This window comes from Echinops telfairi, unplaced genomic scaffold, assembly GCF_000313985.2.
Source record: "Echinops telfairi isolate 266 unplaced genomic scaffold, ASM31398v2 ScPeMD7_3;HRSCAF=10, whole genome shotgun sequence".
In the NCBI taxonomy this organism is placed as follows: domain Eukaryota; kingdom Metazoa; phylum Chordata; class Mammalia; order Afrosoricida; family Tenrecidae; genus Echinops; species Echinops telfairi.
In genome coordinates, this window is record NW_022103899.1 from 46,027,027 (window position 1) to 46,052,250 (window position 25,224).

The 25,224-nt window shown below is 55.0% G+C and overlaps 1 protein-coding gene across 1 annotated transcript; it reads left to right on the forward strand.

Annotated features, from left to right (window-relative positions):
* Window positions 1-3,424: 3,424 nt before the first annotated feature.
* Window positions 3,425-16,067, forward strand: LOC101639198 (serine/threonine kinase 11 interacting protein). The gene is made up of 25 exons (XM_045296105.1): window positions 3,425-3,430; window positions 3,617-3,702; window positions 5,186-5,391; window positions 5,549-5,623; window positions 5,884-5,979; window positions 6,233-6,340; window positions 6,421-6,492; window positions 6,902-7,028; window positions 7,187-7,290; window positions 7,404-7,499; window positions 7,687-7,728; window positions 7,857-8,003; window positions 8,149-8,233; window positions 8,916-9,272; window positions 9,413-9,618; window positions 9,848-9,949; window positions 10,065-10,242; window positions 12,129-12,350; window positions 12,454-12,557; window positions 13,162-13,259; window positions 13,347-13,525; window positions 13,646-13,727; window positions 13,865-13,935; window positions 14,423-14,670; window positions 15,157-16,067. The coding sequence occupies exons 2-25, from the start codon at window positions 3,642-3,644 to the stop codon at window positions 15,304-15,306; spliced, it is 3,216 nt and encodes a 1,071-aa protein (XP_045152040.1). The 5' UTR covers window positions 3,425-3,430; window positions 3,617-3,641; the 3' UTR covers window positions 15,307-16,067.
* The last annotated feature ends 9,157 nt before the right edge of the window (window positions 16,068-25,224 follow it).

Sequence of the window (25,224 nt, forward strand, 5' to 3'; positions counted from 1 at the left end):
GTGTTTAGTCTTCCAGATAGATTTTAGAATCAACAGTTCAAGTCCTCCAAATCTTCCACTGGGATTTTGATTGCGACTCCAGAAGCCCTTTCCCCCGAATCTTCCCATTCAGGAACATGATTTCTTTTCATTTATTTAGATAATTTTAAAAAGTCTTTAAAGTTCTCTGGTTTTTCTCCAGATTCCTTGCCCATCAGACCTAACCACTGGTCTGAGAGGATCTCAAAGGAGGAAAAGCAATAGTGAAACCACCTGAATTCTGTGGTGAGACACAAGCTAGTTTTTCACATGCAAACGAGAAGAAGAAAGTGCTCTGGTTTTCTTGCATACGTCTCAAAATGTTTAATGTAATTACATAATATACGTGTGTGTGTATACTAGTGTGTACATATGTAGTGTTACATGATATATATTATGTATGAGGGGCTTCAAAATGTGGAATAAAGGAATGGAAAGAAAACGAAAATTGTTCATGAACTTGTAAAGCCCCTTTGGATTTCTGCTATGGTAAGTGGACTACTTTCTCCCCGCACCCCATTTTGACTTCATTTTTTTATTTAACAAATTTAAACTTTTATCATTTGGGTCTTTTTTTAAGTGATTTTTACCTTAGTTAAGGCTTTTGTGGCAGCAATTTTCAGAGGTCCATTTAATCTAACTTCAGCCAAAAGGTGGGAGGTGGGGGGGTGTTGTTTGAGGGGAAATTCTTTGGAAGGCTGCCGAGATTTCCACTGGAGGCCAAGGGCAGAAGTGGGGAGTGGGGGTCGTGCTCCAAAGGGGCTGGAAACAGGAGCTGCTCATTCTCCCACTCCGGTTTTCCGGTCTCTCTCCCTCAGCAGTTCAGCTTCCGTTGTCCCGCTCCCACATTCCTGGGACGCAAGGGGTCATAGAACAAGCCTGGCCATAGGGGCCCATCAGCCATTGGCCTGAAACAGATTTCAAAGCATTGCAAAGTCAGACACTTCACAAGAGTTCATTTCTTTCCTGAGAGGGGTACAGTTGGCCGTCACATCATGGAAGGGATGGATGATCGATAATTCCAGGCAATCAACAGGGACAATCAGCCTGCATAATTGTGGGCGTAAGAATTCAACAAGTATCTATTGAGTCCCCACCTGGGTATATTGCCTGCTGTTCACTCTATGTAGCCACCCTTTAGGCTTTGGGCCTGAATCACACACAAACTGAACTCGCTCAAGTTTGACTCCTATATAAGAGGTGTCCAAGATGATGTGGGAAGAAGACAGCCTCACTTTTCTCTCAGGGAGACTGGTGGGTTTGAATCGCTGACCTTCAGGTTAGCAGCTCAACTCAGCCCACTAGGGCTCCTGAAGATGACACATAAACTCAACCAAACTCACTGCCACTGAGTGGATTATCCAAATCACAGCGACCCTAGAGGGCAGAGTAGAACTGCCCGTGTGGGTTTCTGAGACTGTAACTCTTTACGGGAGTAGAAAGCCTCATCTTTCTCCAGTGGAGTGGCTGATGGTTTTGGAACTGCTGACCTTGAAGTTAGCAGCCCAACTTGTAATCCAGTCAACCACCAGGGCTCCTAAAGATTATATATATGTAGTCTGCCATAAATGTTACATCAGTGGTTTCGGGGCATGAATTGCCATTTCAAGTGCAGTCATTAGAAAATGTCGCAGCAGAGTCCATCTGAACCGCTCCAGGGAGTTTTCAAAGCTACCTGTTGTGTTGGAATCAATCTCCAGGCCTATCTTCCGAGGCACTCCAGGGCGGGTCTGAAGCATCTACCTTTTCGTGAGTAGCCAGTGTGTAACCATTGGGGCCACCTATGGAGTCTCATTAAGGAATTATTAGGAAATAAGATCCTCCAAAACTGGCAATTTGGGATTAAGGTGAATGTGACCCCATTCCTACCCTCAACGGGCCATTAGTTCTGTTTCTCCTCTGTAGAATAGCACTTGGTTGTGTTAAACTTCAAGGTCTTATCCTTTGTTCTCCCTGTGGGCCTATTTCAGATTTGTTCTTACTTTTATTATTTTTTGGTTATATTGTCCACTGAGGTTTCTCTATAGTCCATCATTGTTATTGTTGTTTTTTGGGGGGAGGGTATGTTTTGTCTTCTCTGAAATCCCAAACCAAAAAACCAAACTCATTACCATGAGTCAATCCTGACTCATGGCAACTCATTATATGAAATCCAGGATAGATAAATATTCTATAGACAGTAACTAGATTAGTAGTTTCTAGGGGCTATGGCAGGGGAGGCTGGGGGGAAGTGGGGAGCTAATGGGTACAAACAAGAAAAAAATGTTCTAAAATTGATTGTGGTGATGCTTGCACAACTGTTTAATATGTTTATTGGACGTTATGATATGTGAATTACATGTCAATAAAGGAAACGGTTAAAATTAAAACCAAAAAATTCCTTAAAAGCCATTCTGTTAAAAGGCCTATTTTTCTTTTCTAACTCTGGTGGTGCTGTCTGGTAAGCATTAGGCTGCTAACCACAAGGTCATGGGTTGAAAGCGACCAGCTTCATGCTCCCCACCCCCTAAACAGCTTGGGAAACCCTATATACAGTGATATTAATAAGATGGAATCAACTCGATGGAAGTGGGTTTTTTGGGCATAATTCTAAGGTCTGTAGTTGACGTCAGTATTTGGCCAGGAACTTGGGGAAAACTACCAAGGGAGCTGGAGTCAAAAACTTGGCAGTCTTGATGCTAATGGTTACTAATTGAACGACCTTCGCAAGTAACCTAGCCTCTGTGAATCTGTTTTCTCATTTTCAAGCCCGGGATAACAGTTGCTAGAAAACACAGTAAAAATAAAGGGCGAGGTACGTACGGACACTGTCAATCACTCATATAGCAGGGGGTGGGCTGGGTAGGTGAAGCTCATTTGGAGGAAACAAACAAACAAACAAACAAAAAAGAGGCAAAGGTTCCTTCACTCCCGCCTCCGCGCCCCTCTTTCATGTCTTGGCTCTTTCACACAGAAATTCAAAAACCCCTTTGTACGGCGGCGGCGGGCTCTCCTTAACTGGAAAACCAGTATTCGCTCAGGACGTGAGTTTTCCCTAAACATTCCAACTCTCTCAACGTTGCGTCCCCACCCAGTCTGCAAACAACGTCAGGTTTTCCTTTCTGGCCTGAGGGCCCCCGGCGAGCCGAGAGGGCGCCCAGGCGTGCGGGGCCAGGGGCGGGGCGGAGGTGCAAGGGGCCTAGCTCGGGGTCCGAGGCCAGGGCCACAGCGGTCACTGCCGCCCATGGACCGCCCCCACCGCCGTGCTCTCCCGGCTCGGGCGTGGTTTCCGGCAGCGGAGGCGTGGCTTCCTGCAGCGGTGGCGTGGCTTCCTGCAGCGGAGGCGTGCCTTCCGGTCGTCGCTCCGGCGCGCCTTCCTGGCGGGGGGTGGGACTTCCTGGCCATCATCACTAGGCGCCCGGCTGCCGAGCTGGTAAGAGGGTCAGACGGTGGAGTTAGTATGGCTGGCCAGGCTTCACGTCCCTCTACAGAGGACACGGGAGGACTCTCTTCCTCACTCCCTTGCCTTTTCTTATCCTCGAGACTGCGGTTTGCGCGGAAGCCCTGGGCTTTTGACGCTACTACCCACCTGAGACCCTTCCGCTTCCTCTTTCCTCAGGCTCCGCCCCCGGCGTCCTGTGGCCATGACGACAGCCCCGCGGGACTCTCTGGTGTGCCAGCTCGCGGGGCTGCTGCGGCAGTCTGGTGAGTGGACTTCCGCTTGGGTTGGGCTGAGGTGGGGCGCGCCCTACCTTCCGGAATCACGCCCCATGAAGGTCACGGAGTCAGCGGTGTAGGGTCCCGACCGGCTGTGTGTCAGTACCAGTTCTTTCATTGCTTTGCTTCTCCCTGGTCCAGCTGCGCATTGTGCCCTTTGTCTTTGAAAGCCTAACCATCACCGTTGGAGACCACACTCCCAAGTCACTCACTTCCTCTGTCCGTTCTCCGACACCCTCGAAGGCAAAGGGTCGCTATATAATAAAACCCCACGGAGCAGGAACGGCGCACAATCACTACTGTGGTGTAAGATTTAAGCAGAGCATAGTTTAATAGCGTTAGACTCGGGAGTCAGACCCACCCCGGTGGGAATTCCAAGTCTGTCACACTGAGTCGCGTTGAGCGGCTAATCAAGAGGTTAGTTAGCAATTCGAAACCACCAGCGGCTTTGCGGGAGAAAGATGAGGCTTTTTCCTCCTGAAAAGAGTTGTGTAGGAAACCCGCGGGAACCAGATCTTCGTGGTTGTATAAGGGTGAGAATTGACTGGATTGTAGTGACACCCCCCCCCCTCCACTCGGCCAAGTTTGGAGTCGCAGTTTTGTGCCAAAGGTGGTTGTGGGGATCAGTTCACTTAAAGCACATCGTCCAGTTTGCACATAAATGCTCAAACACTGATAGCTATGGCTACTGTCATGTCTGCCAGCAGTGCCTGGGCACCGTGGCATCCTGGTGGTGGTTCAGTACATGGTTGGTATTAGTTGAGTTTCAACAAGCCTGAGTATCACTTTTGTATTAGAAAAAAGGAAGCTACAACACCTTGTCTTGTTTTATGTAAAGTGAGTGGTTACTGCCTTCAGAGTCAGCAGTGCTGGCGGAATAGAAAGCTTCCTGGGGGAAGAGGGTGTGAGCAGGTCTGAGAGGAAGGAGCTGCCTCAGACCAAGGGGGAGCTGGGAACCAAGCTGCTCTGCCAGCCCTGGAAACAGACCAGAAGGAGCCCTGGTGGTGTGGTATGGGTTATTCGTTGGGCTGCTAGCCACCAGGTGAGCAGTTCAATCTTGCTCCCATAAAGAAGTCCAGCCTTGGAAATCCAAAGGCACCGCCATTCTGCTCTGTCCTATAGGGTTGCTCCGAGTTGGTGTTGACTTGCTGGCAGGGGGTGGGAGTAAACAGGACTCTTGAGGAGAAGGTGGAAGAAATCATAGAAGAGTTTGTTGACCCGGGACTGAAGCTGCTTCATCTCTCAGGCAGAAGAGTTAGGATTTTCCTTTCCTTTTGAAGAGGAGGGGACCCACTGAAGACTTCTGAACAAGGGAGGGAGGCAAAGGTTGATCCTTTAGGGGAAGATCTACAGTTTAGATCAAATTAAGGTCTAGAGTTAAGTGAAGACCAGCTGATGGACTAGGATGAGGCATTCCATGTCAAGATTCACGGTGCCTTCCTCCTCCTCTCTTCCCCCATCTACCCCCCAGGGGATGTGGTCCTGTCTGGTTGCAGCACACTGAGCCTGCTGACCACCACCCTGCAGCAGCTCAACTCCGTGTTTGAGCTGCACCTGGGACCATGGAGTCCCTGCCAGTCCGGCTTTGTGGCGCTGCCATCCCACCCTGCTGACTCCCCAGTCATCCTCCAGCTTCAGTTCCTCTTTGACGTGCTGCAGAAAACGCTTTCCCTCAAGGTCCTAGGGCTGGAGGCGGGACAGCCTGGATAAGGGTGGAGGCTGGGGAAAGGGACCTGAACTAGGTGCTGTCCAAGCTGCAGGTGGTGGCTCGAAGGAATCTGGCTGAGGGGAGAGATTGGCAGGGACCCCATGACTTGAGTGCCTTTTCTTTTAGCTTGTCCATGTCCCTGGGCCCAGCCTCTCAGGACCCATCAAGATTTTCCCCTTCAAGTCCCTTCGGCAGCTGGAGGTATGGGGACCTCAGGAAGCTGGTGTATGAAACCTAGCTTTGGGGCTTTGGGTGGAGGTGCAGGGGTCGTGAAGGAGAAAGATGGCCTCAGGCTGTAGTGAGGCCTGGTCTGGGTGTAGCCTGCGGGGATGTGCTGTCTGCTGCCCTGAAATGTAGCTGGATTTTATCATCTTCGCCCTGACTACCTGGAGCAGGGATGAGGCTTCCTGTTGTGTGACGTTCCGCCCTGCTTACCCCCTCTCTCTCCCCTCTGGTCCCAGCTCCACGGGGTCCCAGTCCACTGCCTGCGTGGCCTCCGTGCTATCTACTCTCGGCTGGAGATCTTGGTTTGCAGCAAGAGCATTCGGGCCTTAGAGGTACAGAGGGTGGGCCTGGGCCCAGGTACCTGGTCTCTGGTGTTCCCCCTCTGCAGCCCCCACAGAACCCTTGCTTGCCCGTGTCCTCCACACAGTAGTTGACCTCCTGGTGTCTGCTTTCTGGGGGCTTGCTCTAAGTGCACCTCCAGATGGACCGTAGGACGTGGGAGGCTGAAGGGGATAGAACTGTGTCCTGGTGTGGGGAAGGGTGAGCGGGGAGGTGGTGAAGCCCCTTTCTGCCCTCGCCCCCCAGGAACTGCTCTCTGCCTGTGGTGGTGACCTCTGCTCGGCGCTCCCCTGGCTGGCTCTGCTCACTGCTGACTTCAGCAACAACTCCCTGACTGCCCTCGATGGCTCCCTGGTGAGTGCCACCGTGAGGGTGGGGGTGCGTGGGGTGTGCTGGGGCCGACCGATTCTCTACCTCTTCTTCTGGTCCCCCAGGGCCTCCTGTTGGCTGTGCGCTTCCTGAGCCTAAGCCATAATCAGATCCAGGACTGTGAGGCCTTCCTGACGGTGAGCGCATGACCTGGACCATGCCTTTCTGGGCTCAGAGCTCCACTGCCCTGCTTTTGCCTGTGGGGTGGGGTCACAGAAGACTGAAAAGGGACCCCTGCTGTGGAGGCAACTCTGACGCCTAGTGAGCCCGTTGGGTGGAGCAGAACCACTGACCTTGTGGTTAGCAAGCCGGTGTCTAGCCCACAGCACCAGCAGGTTTCCTTAGCGTAAGAGCACATCAGAGTTTCAGTCTCAACCTCCAGTGCCTGTGTGACCCCACCTGTGGTGCAGATGCCCCAGGCGCACCTGCTATTGCAGGACCACATGAGTGTGGGGAGGACCCAGCCCGTGCCTTGCACAGTGAACGGAGGCTTGTGATGCTGATGATGAATGCTGTCTCACCCCCACCGCCTCTCTCCCTCCCCAGGCCTTGGGCGAGCTCCACCACCTGGACGTCTCCTATAACTTCCTGCGCGTGGTACCCAGAATGGGCCCCTCGGGGGCTGCTCTGGGAACTCTGATACTTCGAGGCAACGAGCTCCGGAGTCTGCTCGGTGGGTGGGGGAGCTGCGACTTGAGTTGAGGCCGGGGGTGGGGGGGTCCCTGTGCTTCTGCAGCCTCATTGAGTTCCCAGGTGGCACGAGGATGCTCAGGTGTGACTACCCTGGCGTCCTGGGTCTACACCTGTGCCTCCCCCTTCCCACACTCACAGGGGTGGAGCAGCTGAGGAAGCTGTGGCACCTGGATGTGGCCTACAACTTGCTGGAAGATCACAGGGAGCTGGCACCGCTCCAGCTGCTGGCTGAGCTCTGCAAGGTGCAGGCCTGGGCCTTGGGGGCTTGGGCACCAACTTTAGGCCCCTCCCACCCAGCTGATGTGGTCAGTGGTGGTCTTCATGACCCCCTCGCGCTCTTCTTCCTGCCCCTCAGCTTTACCTGGAGGGGAACCCATTGTGGTTCCACCCTGCGCACCGAGTGGCCACGGCCCAGTACTTGTCACCCCGGGCCAGGGATGCTGTTCCTGGGGTGAGTGACCATGCTGATTCCTTCCCTGCGTTGCCTCTCCACTACCTCCATCCTGGGAGACCCCTGTGAGTATCCGCCCAGCTTGGTGACCAGGGAGGACGTGAGGGCTCCTGTCCTATCCGGGATCCCACCCAGGGCCCGGCTCTCCACCCTCACACTTGCTCTCTGCCCTGTGATCTTTGCCCAGTTCCTGCTGGATGGTGAGATCCTGTCCTTGGCAGAGTTTCAGGTCAGTGTGCTGGGGGTGGGGGCCAGGAGGGAAGCAGGCACAGGGGCTCTAGCTCTCCAAGGTCAGCGGGGAAGTAGGCCTGTCTCCTGCCCGTGCCAACCTCCTGCGTCACCCGCTGTCACACCCAGGCCTCCACCTCCTCCGGCCCCGGCCCGGCGGCCCCACCTGTACCCTGGCCAGTCGGGAGTGCCACTGAGACCTCTGGTGGCCCTGACTTGAGTGACAGTCCCTCCTCTGGGGGCCTGGCAGCCCGGCCCCTACCGAAGAAGGGTAAGGTGAGTGGTGGCTGGACTGCCTGTGTGCAGGCTGGGCTTTGCTTATGGGCATCCTGGCCGCCGGTGTGCTGACAGCAATGAAGCCTGGTGCCGTGTGGGGGCCTGGGTTTCACAGAAGCTCCCGTCCTTTCTCCCGCCGCCGCAGAGCCGAGTCCGAGTGAGACGGGCCAGCATCTCTGAACCCAGTGACACTGACGCAGAGCCCTGCACTCTGGACCCCTCCCCAGCGAGTGAGTCGGCCCTGGTCCCACCAGCCCCCTCCCCCAGCTCAGTCCATGCTCCGGTAGTCACTGTGAGCAGATGGAGGAGGGGTTTTGTCTTTAGTGCCATGTGGCGGGTGGTGGTTATGGGACCTCAGTTTCTCCTTTTCCTGTCTAGGGACAGGAGAAGCAGCTGCGGCTGGGTAGCCTCTTCTAAAGTGCCGTACAAGGAGCGTCTGTGCTCTGGGCTGACCCCAGTCACTCAGAGAGAGAGACCTCTTTGGCCTGAGACATTGTTAGGCTGGACTCGTGGCTGGGCGTCTCGGGGTCTCAGAGCCCCGGCAGTGCACAGCTAGCTCAGATGTAGCCTTGACTGAGGTTCTGGATAGCATGTGACCATGGTTCTCTAGACAGAATGTGGACTGAGCCTCCATCGGATCCCTTTAGGGGAGCACCTTAGAGAAAACCAAGGGGCATGTGTGTGTTTTGTGTGTGTGTATGTGAGTATATGCTGTGTATGTGTGTTCTGTGTATGTGTGGTGTGTATGGTGTGTGGTATGTGTCGTGTGGTGTCTTATGTGAGTGTATGCTGTGTGTGTGCTCTGTATATATTCCGTGTATGTGGTGTCTATGGGAGCGTATGCTGTGAACGTGGCATGTGGTGTCTGTGTTTCCCGCTGGTGAAGTGTGCTTGCCCCTGTCCTCCGTCCAGGCTGGTTTGCACAACAGCACCGGGAGCTCGAGCTCATGAACAGCTTCCGGGAGCGCTTTGGCTGTGACTGGCTGCAGTACAGGAGTCACTTGGAGACTTCAGAGGACCCCGCCCTGACCACCTCCCAGCCCTCGAACTTCAGCCAAGTGCCCTCGGATACACTGGGCTCAGAGCCGGTGCCTGGCCCTTGGGCTACAGAGAAGGTGGCCTCCAGTCCTGAGGGGTCAGAGACGTCAGTACAGGAGCCGTCAGAGGCGGTCCTGGTTGGACTGGAGCCCCTGGAGGCAGAGGAGGCGGAGGACCTGGTCGAAGAGGACGGGGCTGGGGACCAGGAGGATGGGCCTGGTGAAGTGGAAGGTGAGCTCTGTGCTGGAGGAGCTGTGAGGGGCACTGGGGATGGGGGTGTCCACGTGTCTGGGTGGGTTCGAAGCATCCATACTTGGAACAGAGGCCGCCCACAGAAGGGCCAAGTGTCTGGGCGCCCTCTCTCCCCACAGCTGAGCGGTGCCGCCCCATGCTGGTATGCCCCTTGCAGGGGCCTGCGGGCCTCCGGGGCAGAGAGTGCTTCCTGCGGGTCACCTCGGCCCACCTGTTGGAGGTGGAACTCCAAGCAGCTCGGACCTTGGAGCGGCTGGAGCTTCAGAGTCTGGAGACCGCTGAGCTAGAGCCCGAGCCCGAGCCCCAGGGAGACTTGGCCCCCGGTGTGAGTGGGGCTGCCCGAGGGGCTGGGCCTCCACCACGGCACACCCAGTGTGCTGTGCTGGGTTGGGCGTGCCCCCCTTGGCCTCCTCTGATGCTTGGCACCAAAGTGGGAAGCTGTGGGGGGAGCAAAGCTGTGCCCCCCTCTCCTCTGGGCTGTGGGCGGACAGAGCTGCTGTGGATATGGGCAGAGGTGTGCCCCCTGCCACCCTTCCCCCATCCCTCACATGCAGGAGCTGCTTCCCATCCTCGCCCTGCGCTTCTCCTATATCCGCCCTGACCAGCAGCTACGCCGCTACGTGGTGCTGGAGCCCGATGCCCACGCCGCTGTCCAGGTGGGCCCCGGGGCTCTGGTGGCACAGGAGATCCTGGCAGCAGCCCCAGCCTGTGACATGAGGGCCAGGCACCCCACCCACCCAGCTCAGGCTCCTCCCGATTCACCCATTGCAGGAGCTGCTAGCCGTGCTGCCTGCAGCCTCCAGCCCACACTTGTGTGGGCACCCGAGTGGGGAAGCCGGGGACCCCGTGCGGCATAGCCTGCAGTGTCTGCGCTGTGGCCATGAGTTCAAACCAGAGGAACCCAAGCCGGAGCTGGGCAGTGAGGATGCCAGGAGGTCCCAGAAGACTGGTATGCACTTGCCCCCCTCCCCCCATTCCTCCCACAGCTTCAGGGCAGTGGTTTTGGGGGCATGGGGGAGGAGGGACTCCGGGGAGGGGAGAGCCAGTCTAGGGAAAGGGAAAATACCTGCCTGCTAGGTCTATAAAAAGTTCCTTCTCGCCTGTTTTCCTCTAAGTCAGGAAGTTTAATCTCTCTAATTCTGCGGAAATACTCATCTTCATTGCTTGAAATTTTTTGCTGGCTTAAAACACTGGTGAATGTCTCAGAAAGCATGTCAGACCCAAGGAGCCCTCCGGGCATCAAGCAGTGCCATGGCCCTTCTGCTGGCTGCTGGGCTGCCTCATTCCAGGACTGACCACTGGAGCCCTTGATAATGTTGACTCGTGTCCTGTAGCATCTCTTCACCTCTGGTCTGGGAACCAGGAGGCTTTTCCATCGCCCTTGAGTCAGAAAGTGTTCCTCTTTCTTGGTCTGGGCTACAAAGAAATGTCCTCACTGGTGGTTGTGCTGAAACGCCTGGCTCTGGGCCGCATTCTGCTTGCTGGAGGATGGGGTCTCAGCTTTATGCAGAAACCAGAGCTCCGCCCTATTTCCCACCTGTCCTGTTGCCAGCCTGCAGGACCCAAAGCACAGCTCCAGGGCTCCCTGGGGTCACCTCTGGGGCACCGGGGATTAATGTGGCATTACATACCGTGTGTAGCTGTGTTGTCATTTGAGCCTCAGTTTCCTTGTGTGTAGTAAGGCGAGGATGAGCTTACCTTGTGGCGATGTTACAGGACTCAAATGTGACCCCCAGGTGCAGAGGGGCCATGGAGGTGCAGAGGTCAAAGCCCTCCAGGGCCAGCCATGCGCACGCGCCCCTGGTAGTGCCGTGGTTGAAGTGGTCAGCAGTGGTGAGCCATAACTGCCGGCTGTTTGAACCTGCTAGCTGCTCTTTCTGGGGGGAGAGATGCCACCGTTTCAAAGCTCTACTGCCTTGGGACCCCAGGTGCGGTTCTGCCCCATCTTGTCAGATGGCTGTGAGTCAGTGACCGGCAGTAGGCGAGCCTCAGGCTTGGTAGGCACCTGGGGCACCAATGCCCTCACCCACAGCTCTGCCGTCTTGGCCGGTGTCTCCATGGTTGGATCTTGGCACTCCTCACTTGTGCAGGGGGATGGGGAGAGTTTTGATGGGAATGAGACCAATTATCTTGAGGCAGAGAGCTGGTGGTGCAGTGGCTAAGGGCCTGCCTAATCAAAAGTTGGCGGTTTGAACCCACTCGTGGCTCCATGGGAGAGAAGGCCTGGCTGGGGTGGAGATGATGGCTGAGAACCCCCTGCAGGGCAGCTCTGCTCTATCTTGTGGGCCACTACAAGCCAGCAGCAGATGGCAGCTGCTGTGGTATACCGGCACGGGGCCGCTCACAGAGTGCCCGGTCAGGTCCTTCACCCTCTGCCCGCTGTAGTCACTCTTCTGACAACCCTGAGAGAGCCATGCAATTGTCACCTGTGCCTTCTCCGTGCAGGAAGTGACACGGTTCTGGTGATAGAGCTGTGAGTGGTGAGCCCTGGGACAGGCCCTCCCGTCCCCTCCCTCTGTACTTGGGGGCCCAATGGCCAGCCCTACAGATGTGGCTGGCAGAGCAGACAATTGCTCAGTGGCCCAAGACTGGGGTGGAGGCTGGGGCCAGAGAGCCAGGCCTGGCTGAGAAGGTGGTGAGTGAGTAGAGAGCCAGGCCCTGGCCTGGGTTTGTGCCTCCCTCCCTGGAGGATGCCAGGCCTGCCCAGGGCCTAGAGCGGAGGGAGCCTGTGGGTCAGGACCCAGGCATCATGCAGCTGCAGGTGTGGGGTGCAGCAGTTGCGTGGTGGGGGCCCTTTGTTGGGGGCTCATGGGGCATTGTCACTGTCTTCCCTAGACTCCTTTGCCAAATGTCCCAACTGTGGCAGTGACCATGTGGTGCTCCTGGCCCTGTCTCCCAGCAAGGACCGCAGCCAGGGCGACCAGTGCCCCACACCTCCCCCATTTCTCAGTCCTACCGGTGACTCTTCTGGCCACAGTGACCCCCACAGCAGGCCTGACAATGTCCCATCCCAGGTTCTGGTTGCCCAGGACCACAGCAACTGGAGCCTCAGTCCCCGTGAGTACAGAGGATGAGAGCCAGAGGTGCAGTGGGGTTGGGGGAGAGGGTGCTGGTGGTGAGGTGGGGTGATAGACATGGACTGCTGGCCTTGTCGCCCCAGCCCCTGACCGCGCTGGCCTCCGAGCTGTGGACCACCGGCTGCGGCTCTTCCTGGATGTGGAGGTGTTTGCTGAGGCCCAGGAGGAGTTCCAGTGCTGCCTCAAGGTCAGTGCCGCCCCCTGGCCCCACCACGGTGCAGCAGCTCCCCGCTGTCTGCTGGGATGCGCCCTTGGAGTCTGAGTCTCAGTCACTGGCCTGCCCTGGAATTCACTATGTTCCCAGCCCCTCCCCTCTGAGTAGCTGCTCAGTGCTGGGTACTGAGGACCTCCAGCCAATCAGGCTTGCCCTGAGCTAAGTGTCAGCCCAGGAGGGGTCAGGCTGTATAGCCAGGGCCCTCACTCAGCACCTGGCAAGGCAGGCTGGGAAGCCCTCCCGAGAGGCTCCTGGAGTTGAGATGGGGTGAAGATGCCAGGATAGGAGGCAGGGGAAGGGTAGTTTCTGGGTGCTGGGGGCAGGGCGGGGGGACTGAAGGTCAGAGCACAGGCTGAAGGGGTAGGCAGGGGCCTCAACCCCTTCCTCCCTCACAACCTCCTGTGTCTGCCACGGGTTTGGGCAGAGCCATGGGAGCAACAGAGGGATAGAAAGCAGGAATGTGGGTCAGTCTTGTGCTGCTGGGTGTGGGGGTGAGCCAGAGGGTAGGGGAACCAGGGCAGGCTGGTGAGGTGGTCACCAGTGACCCAGAGCCATCCTGCTGTTGCCTCCCACCCAGGTGCCGCTTGTGCTGGAGGGCCACGTCGGAGAGACTCTGTGTCTTGTGGTCATTTCTGACCTCAGGTTGTACGTGCTGAGGGTGACTGGCGAGGCCTGGTGAGTGGGCCAGGGTGCAATTGGGAGTGGGTGGGTTAGGAACCTGCTCCCACAGGCCGTCACTCTGTTCCTGCACCCTCTCCCCAGGGGGCCTCCAGCTGACTGGCTGCAGCCGACCCTGGCCATCCCCCTGCAGGACCTGAGCAGCATAGAGCTAGGCCTGGCGGGACAGAGCCTGCGGCTGGAGTGGGCGGCTGGTGAGAGCAGCTGCGTCCTCCTGCCACGAGATGCCCGGCCCTGCTGCGCCTTCCTGGGCGAGCTCACTGGTGAGCAGGATGGGCAGGATGGGCAGGGGTGCGAGGACAGACCCTGGTCCCATGGGAGGGGTGGTGCTGGGGAGCGGGCAGTCAGTGCTCTGGGGTGCCCTCTCCTTGTTGGCCACCCAGATGTCTTGCAGTCTCTGCCCCCCACCCAGAAGAGCTGCGTCAGGGCCACAGAGGAGGCCATGACCCCACAGCACCGGCTCTGGTGAGAACCGCCCTTGCTCACAGAGCCCCTGCCCTAGTGCCCCAGGGCCCACAGGCCCAGCCTGCAGCTTCCTGTCTGCCCCTCCTCCTCCCTCTGCCCCTCTCCGGTTAACCAGTCTTGTCTGCTGTGTTCCCCAGGCCACTGCTGGACACAGACTCTACCCCAGAGGCGCCCCGGTTCTTCTACCTCCGTGTGTTCCTGGTGGAAGGTGAGGTTGCTCTGTGGCAAGGCATAGGGACTCCTCCATCGTGTTCCTTGTCCCCATCTTGTCACTGGCCAGTCCCCAGTCTGCCTGCAGTGTGTGGGGGCTTCCAGGGACTGTGTACCCCTGCAGTGTATGGGGGCTCCCTGGGACTGTGTATACCCCTGCAGTGTGTGGAGGCTCCCTAGGACTGTGTACCCTGTAGTGTGCGGGGGCTCTCTCATCAAGTTTGTCCCCATTTGTCCCCGGCCACTGGCCAGTTCCTGGTCCGCCTGCAGCCCTGGACTTCTCTCACTTGTTACATGTCTGAGACTGACTCTGCTGGTGGGAGTGGGGGCCTGAAGCTGCCCCGAGCCTCAAATATCAGATGCCTTTGCTTTCGGGTTCAGCTGGCAGATCTTGGACCTCACAGGTGGACATGGCCTCGAGTGTGGTGTCCTCTGCTGAGGAGTTGCAGATGCTGGCCCCGCCTCACTTGTCCCTCTCTCACCAGGCCCCTCTACGTGCCCTGTGTCCCTGCTGCTGACTCTGTCCACCCTGTACCTGCTAGATGAGGCCCCTGCAGGGCCCCAGGCTGAGGCCCCTCCTCCAGCAGCATCTGCTGAAGCCCAGGAGAAGGCAGCTCCCCTGGGGCCAGGCCCTCCAGTGGAGGTCCAGGAGCAGCAGCCTCTCAGCAGCCTGAGCTCCGTGCTGCTCTACCGCTCTGCCCCGCACCACCTGCGGCTGGTCTTCTATGACGAGGTGGGCAGGTGGGAAATGGAGCTGGGGGCTGGGGAGTGATGGAGGGTGGGGACAGTGAGGGAACATGGCAAGCTTGAGGGTGGATATGGGGGTCCTACTGGGTTTGGATGAGCAGACAGCCAAGCGGGGTGCAGCTGTGGGTGGGAGCACAGCCGTGGGTCGTCTGCAGCCCTGAGTGAGGACCCCGCATGCTGGGTCCGTGCTCTGAGCTAGGTTCTCCAGCTTTACCCCCACTAGTCCTATCTTACGGACAGGGAACAGGCGTGGCTATGTGAGCCAGCTTTCTGAGGTCACGGGTGGAGCCAGCCTTCACACTTGCTCGGCACTTGGCTCTAACATTTAGGCCTGGGGAGTTGGGGTGGGGTGGTGGGGGGTGTGTGTGTGTGTACAGCTGCAGGCTGGAGGAGGGGATAGAGATAGGGAGGGGGAGCCTGACCTCTGGAGCTGCCCTGGGAGCCTTGCCTCACCTGCTGCCTGGCCCGCCAGGTGTCTCGGCTGGAGAGCTTTTGGCCCCTCCGGGTGGCGTGTCCAGAGCAGCTGACGGCACTGCTGGCCTGGATCCGTGAGCCCTGGGAGGAACTGTTTTCCATTGGACTCCGCACTGTGACCTGCGAGGCTGTGGACCCTGACCAGTGAGCCTGCCCCCGCTGCCCGACGCTGACTGTCAGGGCTGACGGGGCCCTTCTGGTCCTGGGGTCTAGCTCGAGACTGGCGGTGGATGGACGTCTTTGGTGCTGGCCAGGGAAGCACCAAGGGCCCCACGTCTCACAGCGTTTCCCTTGCCTCAGCCGCTGGAAGGTTTGGCCTGAGGCGACAGGTGGCAAAGTGGTCACTTGGGATTGTCCCCCGTCTTACCCCCGTGCTTTTTCTCAGGTGTCAGTAAAGTTCCCATCCTAGGTGTCTCAGGTGTCAGGGTGGACTTAGTCACGTCAGTCACGGGGCCTCTCTGCCAGGGCTGCTTTGCCACCACGAACGGCCTGTTCAGGAAGCCCCCACTTGGGACACAGTGAGGGTCTCAAGCTGGTGGCGGTGGCCACTGAAACGGAGGGTGTCTGGGAGAGAGGGGGCGAGGAGAGCAGGCTGGGAGGAATGGGGCTGGCTGGTTTCGCTCCTCACCATGCTGGCTTCAGCATCCCCTCATGGTGAGCCCTTCCTCGCCTCTCTCAGCTGCAGTCACTGGTTCAAGAGGACGAGGCCTCCCCCTGGCTTTGCTGGAGCAACAAGGAAGAACAATGTCCTGTCCCCACGGGGCAGCTGGGAGACAATGCTGCAGGGGCTGCTGGCCCTGAGGAGGGCAGAGCAGAGGGCAGGGGGAGAGGTCCTGGTGACTCTCGCTTGGAGCCCAGCGCCCAGTGTGCCTGTACAGATTTTGTGTTGAGTAAACTGGGAGCCCCTTGCCCCCGTGTTTTTCTTTTTTTGTGGGGGGATCATGCTAATTTGGGTCACTGCGAGCATCTTGACATCAAGAGTGAAGACTGACAAGAGCGACGGCGACAGACAGACGTGTGGCGAGGGGCTGGCCTGGGGAAGGTGTGCTGGGGACTCCGGGAGCCCCACTCGGGCAGGGCTGGCAGTGTGTCTGAGGGATTTGGGCATGAAGGACAGTGCTCACAAGCATTTCTGTGCCCGGTGCCTTATGGGTGCAGGAATTGGCAGAGCGGTTCTGTGACCTGCTCAGGGTCACAACAAAGACCTGACATAGAACCAGGCCACTTGACACCCAGTGCCTTGGGCCATGCAAACCTCTGGAGCCTGAGGCCAGCCTCTGTGGCCAGGCCCCCTGATGGGTGGCTCTTAGGATGACAGCCAGGAAAGACTGGTGACAGTTCTCCCCCAGGTTTTGATCACAGTAGGGGCAGCCCGGAGGATCCTGTGGGCCTCAGTGGGGGGAGAGAGTGGATGGGGGTCCCTACTGAGATGGGTGGGGAGGACACCCCGAGTCTAGGAAATGTCTGGTACTGGAGACCGCCTGAGCTGAGGCACCATTGGATGCTCGGTTGCTAACATGGCAGCCTGGTGATGTGCTTCCCCTAAAGATGACAGCAGCCTGGGAAACCCACAGGGGCAGTTCTGCACTGCCCTCACCAAGAGTTAGAATCGACCAGACGGCACCCAGCAGCAGCCCAGGAAGGGACTCGGAATCCAGAGGCAGGTGTGGACTAACTGCTACTGGGTCTGTCTCACCATCGGTTTTTGGTAAACCTCCAAGCTGATGTTAATGTTCAGAGTTGACAGATGCAGCAGCAGCAGCGTCTTGCAGCAGCCGGGCAGTAAGTTAGGAGTTCTGGGTGGGGGTGGGGGGGCGTGGCTGTGGCTGGGCTCAGTGTGACTTGTAGTGCTGCCTCACCACCAGTTGACAGGACTCTGATCAGAACGGAAGCAAGTGAAGGATTTTCTCCAGCCCTCATGTACTGCACGGTGAGGGTGGTTCTCGCCCAATGTCCCAGACCAGTAGGTAAGATCCTAGGGAAAGCCTACCTGTTGCCATGCATCTGGACTGGCTCCTTGGAACCAGGGACCGGTCTTGGTCGTCTTGGGCTGCTGTGACTGAGCTCTAAGGGAGCACTCCAGGGAACAGACCATGCTTCTCTCCGGTCAAGGGGCTGGAAGTCCGAATTCAACGGGTGGCTCTCGGGGCAGGGGGTGGTTGCTTGTCAGTAGCCCTGGAAGTTCTTTGGCGTCATACTGACTGAATTAATTACATCATTAATTTAAAAAAAGCTTTTCCAAACAGTCAAATCCAGAGGTACAGGTGTTACGACATCAGTACCTTCATTTATGAGCTACATCCCAAGATATGAGTAGGTCACAAAATTAACGTCATGCCCAGTGACAGACATAGAAAAAGTGAAATCAATACTTAGAAAACAGTGTGCACTTTAACACATCAAGGCTCAGGCATGACTAAACATGAAGACAACCCCAAACCAGAATATTCCAAAGCGCTGCCTGTGGCCCAGACCTTCCCCTGCCTGGCCAGATCTTCGGGCAGCAGGCCTTGGGTCTGCAGACCTGTTGTGTCCTGTGACAGAGGGGAGGTCCTGGGTGGTTCAAATGGGGTCTTGCTCTTAACCAGGCCACCCTCAGAGAACCAAGTATAAGTAGATGCTCAGCAAACGTGTTCTGCCTTTGATATACATAGACACACATACTTGCCCGTGCACACACATGCTCTCCCAGGACCGGCTGAGCTGACACCCTCCTGAGGTCAGCGGGCGTTGGGTCAGCAGGTGGTTTCAGTGGTTTTAAGTCTGAAGTGAAAATCTTTGACACAAGGTAAACTTTAAACAGCTTCGTGGTTCTCAGAGCTGCCTTATCCCTGAGGGTTTTTTTTAGATTCTTTGATGACAGAATATATTTTGGAATCTGCCCTCGGTCAGTGAATGAGCTTTGTGAAGGCTCCTGAACACCGCCCTAGAGCAGGGCCGCAAACTGCGGGCCGAGTGTGTCTCTTGGGCGGCAGTTTGCCAGGTCCTGCCCGAGAGACACACTCGGCCCTCTCTGTGTGCGCGCGGGTAGCTCTGAAGAAAAGTCAGAAACAATTTAGAGGATGTTATTCAGATAACGGTGCTTCCATTTGTTTGTCAAAGTATATTTATGGCCCGAATAACTTTTAAATTGTGAGGGACAGGATTGGCTCTTCTGTTTCAAGAGTTGGCTAACCCCTGACTTAGAGGACTCTCAGTTCCTGCTGCTTAGCTCCTCCCCTCTAGACCAGGAGATGGGTGTAGGGTTAGGGTTAGGGTAGTGTTAGGGTTAGGGTTAGGGTTAGCAAGCTCTGTCTCCCTCCAAAGCGGATTCTCTGAGCTCCCCTGTCAATCTTCACAACACTCCATGAGAGGTGCTTTCCTCTTTCTCTTTTAATGATCAAGCAATTTGCGCTCTGACGTGATCACATTACTGAATCCAGCCCGTCTGAGCACCCTGAAGTAGCTCTGGAGGTGTGGTGGCTTGGTCTGTTAGCTGAAAGATCAGCAGTTAAAAACTACTAGCTGCTCTGATGGAGTAAGATGAGGCTTTCGGTTCCTAAAAAAGATTTATAGCTTCTGAAACCAAAGTGGACACTTCCACCTGCCCTAAAGGGTCACTGAGTCAAAATCCACCTGGTGGGTGTGAGTTTGGTTTTCGCGGGGAGCACCTGGAGTCTGAATTGGGGTGTACTTCATGTCATGGAATTACAGTGAAACCTGAGCACCAGGACCTGCCCGGGTTGCCGTGCTTTGCTGGGTCTTGCAAGTTCTCTGACTTTGACAAGGTGCCTTGTTAACCACTCCAGTCTTTGCCTTTTCCCTCTCTGCCAGGTTTCCACCACACACAGGCTCCGGCCCTTGCAGGTTTCACTGCACATCCAGGATCGTATTTCTAGGCAAACTTTGGTTCCTTGGAAACTGACTCAGAACTCATTTTTAATCCCCAGGTAGCTCAACACTCCCGTCATTAGATGAATTTGGGATGAGCCATGTGCTTGTTCTGAGATCCAACATCCATCCATCCATCCATCCATCCAACATTTGTATACTTGTTGCCGTCATCATTCTCAAAACATTTGCTTTCTGCTTGAGCCCTTGGTATCAGTTCCTCATTTTCCCCTTCCCTCCCTCTCCCCACTCCCTCATGAACCCTTGATAATTTATAAATTATTATTATTTTGTCGTATCTTACACCGTCTGATGTTTTCCTTCACCCACTTTTTTGTTTTCCATCCCCCAGGGAGGAAGTTATATGTAGATTCTTGTAATTGGTTTCCCCTTTCCACCTCTGTGATTGGTTTTTTAATCATCTGACTGGGAGCTCTTACGATGTTATAACAATCCATAATTCACATCAAGCATAATTTTGCAATTGCTACCACCATCAGTTTCAAAACATTTTCTTTCTTCTTGAACTCTTTGCTATCAGCTCCCCTTTATCCCCTTCCTCCCCACCCTGCTCCCCAGGAACCTCTTATTGTATTATTATGATTATATGTATATGTATTGCTATAATTTTACACATCCAGTGTATAACCTATTCACCTTCAATTCTGTTATTTGTTCTCCTGTTATACATTGCTGTCATCCCCCCCACCCCTGCATCGGATTGGTCTTTCTTGATGACGTGTCCAAACTGAGACTGTCGCACCAGCTTCCCTTCTAAGGAGCATTCTGACGATGCAGGTTTGTTCACCGCTGGCAGTCCACGAATGTCTGTCTTTTTCACCCTCACCACAAGTGGAGTGAGTCAATAGACATGGCAGCCCTGTGGGGTCTTGTGGCTTAGAAGAGAGCCAATCCCAGAGCAGAGAAGGAGTGGCATTGCCATCAAGCAAAAGCTGGGTGTGGAGCATGTCCTGGGCCCTGGCGTCCCTGCCCTGAGGGACCCAGGAGACAGAGTTGTAACACTGATGATGTCAGGTGGCGCAGGGCATCTGCCGAGAATCAGGATGCTGGCGTGAGATGACAAGGTGGGCTTCCTGGACCTGGGAGCAAGGCAGCTTCAGCAAGTGTGACAGTGGGCGGAGCTGAGAGCCTTTGGGATGAGGTTTCCTGGCCTCCAGGTGGGGACTGGCAGAGCTAAAGAGCTTTGTAACACTTTCCTGAGCAGAGCTGAGTTTGAACCGAGGGAGTGAGGGCCAGAGAAGAGAGAGACCTGTCTCCAGGGCTGGCCGAGAAGCTATCCTGGGCTGTAACCTGTCACTTCCCTGATAAACCCCACTGTCATGGGTATGGCCTGTGAATGCCATGGAGCGATGGCAAGGCATCACCCAACCCAGCCGAGCAGTAGCGCGTGCCCTGAGGAGGCGTGTCTGGTTTGGTAGCAAGGAGAGAGTCCCTCCTGCTAAGCAGCCTTGAGCTGTGAATGCTGGTAAAGACCCTCTGTCCCTGAAGTTCCAGGACCGCACATTCTCACACAGTCCTTTACTCTGTCTTTCTCATTGTTCAGATTTCTTAAGCATGTGAGGCAGTGACAAAGGCCGTGACGTGGGTCAAGTGCATCTTGGTGACCAAACCCGTGGGTTTATGCATTGTGCTTCGAACCTCAGTTAGCAGTTCAAACATGCCAGTCGCTCTGGAAGAGGAAGGTGAGGCTTGCTGCCCCTATAAAGATTTACAGTCGTGAAAACCAGAGGAAGCTGTTCCGCTCGGCCCCAGACAGTGGCATGAGTTAGAATTAATTTGATGGCAGCGAGCTTGGCTGCTGATGTGCCCGTTTTACAGTGTTCGACTGTGACTGTTGCTTCCGTGGGTCTTAATTGTTTTTCCAAGAAAATGATACTTTTGATCCCAGAAGAATGAGGTCATTGACAACTTCATCCTTGGATGACGCTGTGCTTCTCCAGCCCCCAGACCCTAGGTTCCTCCCTGGCCTCTGGATGCATCTTTTCTACTCCTTCATCCCTCCAGTTTGAACCCCACCCGCCAGCCTCAGAGGCCCCTCCTCCTCACGGGCCAGCCCAGCCACTCTGGGCGGCTCTTTCCGCAGAAGGCTAGTTTGCATTTTTTTGTCAGGCCACAAGCCTGGTTTTGAATCGACTGCCCTTGGGACAGCAGCAATGGGGGCTGTGTCACCTTGGAGGTTTTTCTTCTGGAAAGGGTGTGGGCAGGGTCTCCCTGGCTGGGCTAGCCCATGGCCAGGATGGGGCTCAAGGAAAAAGAATCATTTCAAAACTTTTATTTGGAAATGAAACACACACACACACAGGAACCATTCAGGGTGTACCAAAGGCTACAGACTGCCCAATGAGCAGCTCTCGGCCTGCCAGCATCAGCCCTGTGTCCACTTGTGGGGAGAGTGCCCGGCAGTATCTGTTGGCTCCAGAAAAAGAACAGCTTTTAAACTGGCTGCTCATGTCCCTAAGAAGGGACAGGGCTCTAAGATCAGTTCTCTCCCTCCAGTGGGGAGGAAAGTGGGCGATGATGGGGACTGCCCCTTGGGAAGGCGGGCTGGAGCCGAGGGCGGGTGCCCGGCACTGCAGAGCACGGAGGGGCTTGGAAGGACTGTGCAGAGACACAGAAAAGGGAGCTCACCTGCTTCTGTTTTGCTTAGCGCTGGCCTGAATTTTTAATGAAGCAAAATTAAACATCCCCCAAACACCAGCCCATTTTCTTGGTGCCCTTTCTCCTCTTTGCCAGTGACTTTGCTCCACCCGTGAAGCAGGAGGCCCACCCGGAAGCCACCTTTCACACAAGCCTGGCCCACTCAAGCATTTTCCCAGCATTTGGGGATTAAGTCAGGGTGTGTGGTGGGGAAGCAGGGTCCTGACAGGGAGAACCATCCCCAGCCATTTTAAGGGGGTTTGGTATAAATGATTAAGCTGTCGGATGTTCAAGTCTACTGGAGGTACATCTGAAGAAAGGCCCGGCAGTCTCCTTTGGGGAAGATCAGCAGTTAACTACAATAATACTATTTAATAACGGGTCAGGGGAACGGGGGATAAAAGGGAGCTGATACCAAGGAGTTCAAGAAGAAAGAAATGATTGAAAATGATGGCAGCAATTGTACAGCTATGCATGATCTAATGGACTTATGGATTGTAATGATGTATGTAAGAGCTCCTAATGTTAAAGGAAAAAAACAAAACAAAAAAACAGGAGCGCGGTTCTCTGACACCCATGGGCAGCCAGGGGTCAGAATCCGCTCCACAGCACGCCTGCAAAGTGGGGTGAGTGAGTGTGTGTGTGTGTGTGTGTGTGTGTGGCAAGACCTTGAAAGGCCTCCGTGTGTGTGTGTGTGTGTGTGTGTGTGTGTGTGTGTGTGTGTGTGTGGCAAGACCTTGAAAGGCCTGTTTCCTCTGTGCTCAGGTGCTTGGGGAACAACTTCATTTGTCTCTGCAGTTGAAGACTTGGCAGCAGCTGGCTGTTCTTAGGTGGGCTATATGCTGCAAAGGGGGGAGGGGCAGGGGGGTGTCCCAGGAACTGAAGAACAACGCTATGCCCCATTGGTGGGGGTGGGGTTCCTGGAAACTACAGAACAACACTTACTTGGGGGGGGGGGTCATGAAAATAGATGCTCATGTTGGCTTGCATTTGCATACATTAATTCTCCAGGCATCGGCAAGAACGTGGTGTCAGGGATGAGGCTGAGAACAAGGCAGGCAGAGATGGGTCCTAGCATCGAGTTGTTTTAAAAGGTTTTTGAACACAATGTATTCTTGGTTCAAAAACTACATATGAAAAAAATCACATAAGCCCTTAAGTGGGCAGTGGAGCCCATGGGTGGCACAGACTGCCAAGTTGCTGGAAGTTCAAGTCCACCGAGGGGCGCCTTGAAGAAAAGTCTGGGAGTCTACTTCTTAGCTACCAGCTGCTGAAAACACTGTTTTTTTCCCCGGGCACACATGGGTTCACCCAAGGTTGGAATGGGCTCCACGGGAATTGCTTTTTGAAGGGTTTAGTGGCCAAACTGAGTTGTAAGACAATGATTTTAAAGACTTTGGGAGGGAGGGGGGAAAATGAGGAGCAGATGCCAGGGGCTTGGGTGGAGAGCAGATGTTTTGAGAATGATGAGGGCAATGAATGTACAAATGTGCTTTACACAATTGATGTATGGATGGATTGTGATAAGAGTTGTATGCTCCTAGATTTTTTGGTTGTGTAAACCTTTTTAGCAGGCACTTTCAGGGAAAGAGATACACAATTTTTTGAGCCCTCTACCCAGAGGGCGCCCTAAAAAAAAAAGTTAGTATGAGCCCCTAATAAAATTATTTTTTAAAAAAAGACTGAAACGGATGGGTTAAGAAGACCAGCCTGAAGGCCTTCTAAGGGACTTGTGGATTGTAATTATTATTTAAGAGCTTCGTATGTACACATGAAAGGCCTGCCCCTCCCTCTCTCCCAATGCAAGCGGGCCCATCTTTAGTGGTGAGCCATTGCATGTGGAAGGAGGGATGCCCTTCCTTAACCTTGGCCAAGGTGCATCAGTCACCTTGCAGGTAGAGATGCAGCCTCAGTTCTGTGCTGTGCCTTGTCTGTGGGGCAGTGGGGCATTCTGCACCTGTCCACATGGAGTCAGTGTGAAGTGCTGTGGTAGAGAAGAAGGCACTGTGGACTTGGATCCAAAGGCCCAAGATTACCAGAGCAAATAACCATAGCACATCACTCACTCCTGCTGAGTCCTGGCTTCTCATCCACCACTGTGTGGACGTCGTTGAGGTGCAGAGAGGCGAAAGTGCAGTCATGGGTGTGGATGTGCTATGGCAACAATAATATAGTAAATTAGTGCAGGTGAGAAAACTGCTCAGGGGCCCTGGTGGTAGAATGGTGATGTGTTGGGCTGCTAACTTCAAGGTCAGCAGTTCAAAACCACTAGCCACTCCTAGGGAGAAAGATGAGACTTTCTACTCCTGCAAAGAGTTGCTGTCTCAGAAACCCACAGGGGCAGTTCTACCCTGTCCTATAGGGTCTCTGTGAGTCAGTACCGACTCAATAGCAGTGAATTTTTTGTTTAGAACACTGCTCGGAGCCATTACCATCTGCTTCCATTGTGTACGAATGTCCTTTGTAGCCTGAAGTGGGGACCCCTGCATCTTATAGCTGCACAGAAGCATGACACACACACCCCCGCCCCCCCCCCTTGGGTGCTGAGCCCATGAGTTACAAGCAGATATTTCGATATTTCTCTGGGTGCTTTGGTGCATCCTCAGAGACCACTGGGGACATGAGCAAGCCCTGACTTGCTTTTTCCTGGCTTGTTGCTTTGTCATTTGATCATTTTGGACCCGGTGACTTCTCTGTCCTCCACAAAAACATTCTTCAGTTTATTAGTTACTATAATTAGTTCTCCGTCACTTTCCCATCAGTTTCTTGCACTGTGGTGACTTGTGGGTTGCTGTGCGGCTAGAAGCGATGTCACCGGTGTTTCAAATACCATCAGGGTCACTTGTGACCTGCAGCCACCTCGCCTGCTGAAAACAATGGTAGCGGGAAGCACTTAATGCCAAAAAGCAAAGACCACATGTTGAGGATTACACCCCAACATTAGTGGATTAAAGACCAAGGCAGACGAGGAAGAAAGACCTGGCAATCTATTAAAAAGCCGACCAGTGAAAATCCATAGGCAATGGTGGGATGCTGCTGTAGTTCCAGAAGACGAGACCTGGACTAGAAGGCACTCAAAATATCACTCCCCTCAAAGCAGAGTCAACGTCAAGGGTGAGGCTGGAGTAAAGCTCCCAGACTCTCCACTTGCCGCCGGGGCCCAATTCAAAACGAGAGGGAACTGCCAGAAACCGCCTTTCATCATCAGAAAGCGGACTGTGCGAAGCGCGAGACAAGGAAAGTTGAAAGCTTATAAAAACGCAGTGGGACTGGAGAGCCCCTTGCAGAGGGGTCTCCGGGAGGAGACGAGCCAGTCAGGGTGCGATGTAGCAACGATGAAAAATACAACTTTCCTCTAGTTCCTAAATGCTCCCCGCTCCCCCGCCCCCCCCCCTCCCTCTGCTCCACTATCATGATCCGGATTCGACCTTGCAAGTCTGGCTGGACCAGAGGATGTACACTGGTACAGATAGGAACTGGTAACAGGGAATCCAGGGCGGATGATCCCTTCAGGACCAGTGGTGTGAGTGGCGATACT